This window comes from Dreissena polymorpha, chromosome 8, assembly GCF_020536995.1.
Source record: "Dreissena polymorpha isolate Duluth1 chromosome 8, UMN_Dpol_1.0, whole genome shotgun sequence".
In the NCBI taxonomy this organism is placed as follows: Eukaryota; Metazoa; Mollusca; class Bivalvia; order Myida; family Dreissenidae; genus Dreissena; species Dreissena polymorpha.
This window is the reverse complement of record NC_068362.1, coordinates 13,754,388-13,759,387: the sequence shown is the minus strand read 5'-3', so window position 1 is coordinate 13,759,387 and position 5,000 is coordinate 13,754,388. Positions and strand designations below refer to the sequence as shown.

At 34.9% G+C, this 5,000-nt stretch overlaps 1 protein-coding gene across 1 annotated transcript in view; it reads right to left on the bottom strand.

Annotated features, from left to right (window-relative positions):
- LOC127840334 (uncharacterized) overlaps window positions 1-5,000 on the bottom strand; it is a 32,293-nt gene that overhangs the window by 14,078 nt on the left and 13,215 nt on the right. Inside the window, exon 3 of the mRNA XM_052368741.1 lies at window positions 3,965-4,005. Coding sequence (XP_052224701.1) covers window positions 3,965-4,005 — 41 coding nt within the window. The remainder of the gene's footprint in view (window positions 1-3,964; window positions 4,006-5,000) is intronic.

The following is a 5,000-nucleotide window of genomic DNA, read 5'->3' as shown; positions in this document are numbered from 1 at the left end:
CAATATAAGTGTTTTCTTAAGCACGCAATATACTGCAGATTTGTTATCATGCTGTACGAAGCAGCTAACGATCGTGGCAATCACTATACCTATTTTCAGAGGAAAAGGCTTCAGGGGGATGGCTTGGGCTAACATATGAGATAATAAATTGTGTATCAGTCTGTTTGCATTGTATTATTAATGTAATGTATTTTACTGTAACTTATTTCAAACCGTGTGTTAAAATTCTACTTATAATCAAAACTCCAAGAACGGATCTGGAAATGTGAGGTAAGATGGCACTTTATTTGCCTACACAGACAGCCGAATTATCAAACCACATAGCGGCGAATAACAGTAGGGCCGGGGTGTGGTAATCCCCTCTTTAATGTGAGGTTTGGGGGTCTCAAACATAACTCGTCAAGAAGGAGGGGCCGTCCATCTATGCTTGGTTCGTGTTTAACATATATTTAATAAAATAACAAACACACGTTTATTTTCCTTATATATTTCTAGATTTCACAAATGGGCAGAGTCAAACAGGAGCAATCCCACGAATAAGCATCATTTGATGAATAAAGACATTTGCAACGTTCATAAATTTATTCCGATACAACCTCTGGTCTGGAAAGAAAGCAGTTTAAAATATTAATGATGACATATTTGTAGCATTTATGTGAAACGTTTCGGTGATATAGACTTATGAGTGCCTGTGTGTCGAATTCGTTAAATAGAGCATTGTCATGAGTGTGATTCTTTTATAAAGAACTCACAACACACCCTTTTGTGGATTCACGCCTTTTTATGGAAAGAACATACTTGTGGATTGTTTTTCTTAATAAATGTCGCCATTCAATATAAATGTTCAAATTAACAAAACAGAAGTATAGTATGTTATATTATACTATAGAATAAAACAGTAACAGGAATTATAAGACATATGAACTCGTCATTTAAGACCGTATGATTATTTAAGAAAAAATAATATTGTTGATTAAAATGTATTTTTATATGGTTTTTGTAATTGCAAAGATTTCACCTCTAACGTAAAAAGATTGTTCACGAGTCAGATAAAATGTATAAATATATTCCATAGCCTTAACGTAAACATATTTAGAAGTACAATTATAAGTTCAATTTTTTGCTTATTATTGTGTTCAACAAAGACGGATGAATCAAAATGTGAGTTAAGTATAAATGTTTCACAAACAGTAAGATTATGTTTATAATAATGATACAAATATTTTTTTCTCAGTATTAGTATTATAACAAGTATTAATATGTTATTAGGTAATAACATTGTTATCCAAATTATTATGTGTTTTTTTGTACAAAGTTCAATACTTTGGAACCCTTCGCTTCACCATATACTATGTGTTTCGGTGTATTTATTTTCATATTGCGTTAGTACTTTAGGAATTCGTATTGAACCTAGAGACCCATCTCATATAGATGCCGAGTAAATGTGGATCATATTCGGTCGAAAGTAAACTAAAGAGCCGCCGTGGTGATTCCTGTTGGTCCGGGAATGTCCTTGGGGCTCCGGAGGGCCAACACTGCAGTTTTGAGAAGTTCAAAACTTCCGTGTTGACCCGGGACGATAGCAGCATTCTGGATGGTGCGTGTGCTTCCGTAAAGGGTCAGTGGACTGCCGTTTTCATGCCTTGATTGAGAGTACGAGAACACATTTCAGACCCCGGACCATGATGGCAGTTTTACGGTTGTCTCTGCGCCCTTTCACGGAAAATGCCGGTAGAGTTTGAATTTACCGCTAGCATCACACATCAGCACTGAGCTACTAAAGAGAAAGACGGAGGAAACATGAAAAAACAGGGTGGACATACGGCGGATACACGGACTATGATTACAACCTTGTGCACGCTTATGCTAGTGAAATGCCAGCTTCTTTTGTAAAAAACTCAGGTTAAAAACTCTATCCTGATGCCAAAGCAAAGTTTGATAGAGAAATAGAGAAGTCTCGATTGTATTTACACCGTTGAAAGAGCGAAAAAGAGAACCAACTGGGTCAGACAATTGCTTGTTAGAACATCAGAACTGGTTCAATACTCACGGCTGATGGACGGACTGAAGAACGAGAACACAAGGGCTTCTTTAATTTGCTGCGTAGGGGTGTCGATATATACCAAGAGATCCTGAGTACAGAATCCACCCAAAGAAGTCAAACTACAAAATGCCTCTGCCATCTGACATTACGTTGGCAATTACATACGACTCTCCTTTGTATGGCTTCCTTGTCTCACACAACATTATCTCCGAGATCATCCGTCAGGTTTGCAATACGATACTTGTATAATTAGATTAGGAACCAATACCATTACCCGAAACGCCAGGAAGAAAATCGCCAAGCAGTTCGGCAAACTATAGCAGCTGCACAACTGTGTGAATGCTTTGTATAAGAAGCACATCACCATACAGTATTCTCTGCTTTGTGTCTCCTCGCACTACCACTACAATGTTACCATTCCATTATGATCATGGCTTTGGTCGATGAAATTATGAATTATACAATCAATTCCAGCAGCTTAAACTTCTGAACGTTAATGTTTTACGTCGACCCGTCATTTGACAAAGTACTATCTTGAAAGTGTTCAATACAATACAAATATGACAAATTACAAGAGGTGCCCGAACATGGTCATGTATGAAACGCACAAAGCCGCACGGTCACATTCAGATAGAAGAAATTGTCTTGTTCCATTTAAGTGTAGCGTTGTATTTGCAAGTCAAACCAAACCTACACCCAAGAAAAATTGGATTGGCCTAGAATAACATATTCGACGCTCATTGAAAACTATTTAAAATCACTTAATAACGCAAAGTTTTATTCTCGCGGCATCATCCGATGCTTGATGCAAAAGAGCCCACATATCAGCCTGTGTCTGTGACCTGTATCTGAAACGTAAAAATTTGTATTTGTGTGATGTTTTTTGTTTTGGAGATAAAGCGCACTCGCTTCTGACCACGATATAATACCAGTGACTGACTGCGCTACAACGATGGCAAAACGACCTTCGTACACATTCCACGCGATTATTCTGATCTTCCGCAAGAGTATTTGAAACCTTTTCGGCACGATCATCTCACAACATTCCTACGAAACGCGATCGCATATCAATCGATGCTACATGCAATTTATTTACCGTCTACTTGCCAACAATTGTCTGAAAACAATTCAATATCCTTTAGTTAAACAATTAAACAGACTGTAGTTCACCTAAATTCAATTTGTAAAATCGCATTGTCGCTTTTAGTACAAGGCTTGACTTTAACCGTTTCTTTTAAACCAGGTTGCAACTGATGTTATATAAGCAATCTTTTTGAGAAATTAAATATAACCAATTTCAATAACTAATTACTTCAATAAAGGTCAAAAAAAAAAACACATTTTAAAACATAGATGCATTAGTTAATAAAGACAAGATGTAAAGCATCGATTAAGGAATGGTTTATTACTGCCATACATATGACTAAAATAGACGTTTATAAGCATCCGATCTACTGCCAAACAGAGAAAGTCCTAATACTTTAGGCCGACTTTTACACTGATGGTATGGTTTACGATACATCGGAGAATACTTGCATTTTGAGTTTAACGAATAATCCGCTTAAGTGACAGTAAGGAACGTCTGCGTAAAGTGGCTTCCAGATCATGGTCCGTAAATTACAGGATAGGGCACGCAAATACATATTTATAAACTATATAAGGATAACCGGGAGACAAGCTGACAACTCTACAAATACAAATTCAAATGCATGTTTTATTTAGTTTTACGATCACAAACGAGTTTTGAACAGTTTCAATTTTGTTTTTAGAAAGTAGCAATGCCGAAAGGTAAAAAAAGATCATCATGATAAAGGTATATCGTGTCTCTTAGGATTGGTACACAATGGCTTTACAAATCAATCAAACTTAAACCACATACCGATTTGTAATTCGTATATAATTCATTTGTTAATTACTTACTCTGATCGACATCTTTCAGCAGGACAACGAAAATTGTCTAACTGGAAAGTTTTATTTTGCTACTTGTTGGAACTATTATTATTTAATTTATGTTTTTGCTTTACATTGTGATTCAAATAACGATTGTGTATTATTACAAGTTTCTTTCGCGTTTTCCTTAAATTATAATTTGGTTTTCTTTTATAATTGTTTCCGCCGCTTTTGTAGGCAACGACTCACACATTAATAGCAAGTAAGTTAAAGCTGCCACAAATTAAATCGGCCTCAACAAATTGAAACCTGCTACACACAAGTGAAACAAGTCTCATTCTGAGAAACATATTCAAAGCAGCCTCAGAGATCATTTAATGGAAATTTAATAGCAATCTAAGGTTTATGTAATGTTTTATTACTTAATTCGATTTTTTGTGATATAATAATAATTTTTGACTTACGGTGGAACATATATGATAGCACAAAGGTGTTCATGTTAATTATGATTTATGTTTGTATTTGACTCAAATTCGATATTTCATGCGCAAATGTCGTATAGTTGTATATTTTATTAAAGTGACGCATGTACATAAATAATCAATGGTATTTATAGCAATAATACGATCAATATTAGTATAAGCAAATATATTTACAAAACATTGTACTACCCAGCCATATAAATGGCTTACGAGTCACCAAGTTGACATGTTATCGGTGTTGTCATAAAATTACATCAACATAATGCGGGAAAGATCACGATAATCAAAGATTTAAAATGTTTAAAGTATAAACATGCATAGCTTAGATAAATAACTTATGTTAATTATTAGCAAGTGGACTTACAATCATAGTATTGCAAGTTCATGTTGAAATAACTAATATTATTTACATAGGTAATATACTGTACATATTGATTTGTTTTAATTTATGTCGGATCGTTTCATATAGCAATGAGCAATGCAGATTTATAAATAAATCTCTTATCAGTCAGCATACATGCTAGCCTCTCGCTTTACGGAATGTTAGTTATGTTTGGTTTAATATTTGATACACAGTTATAAAA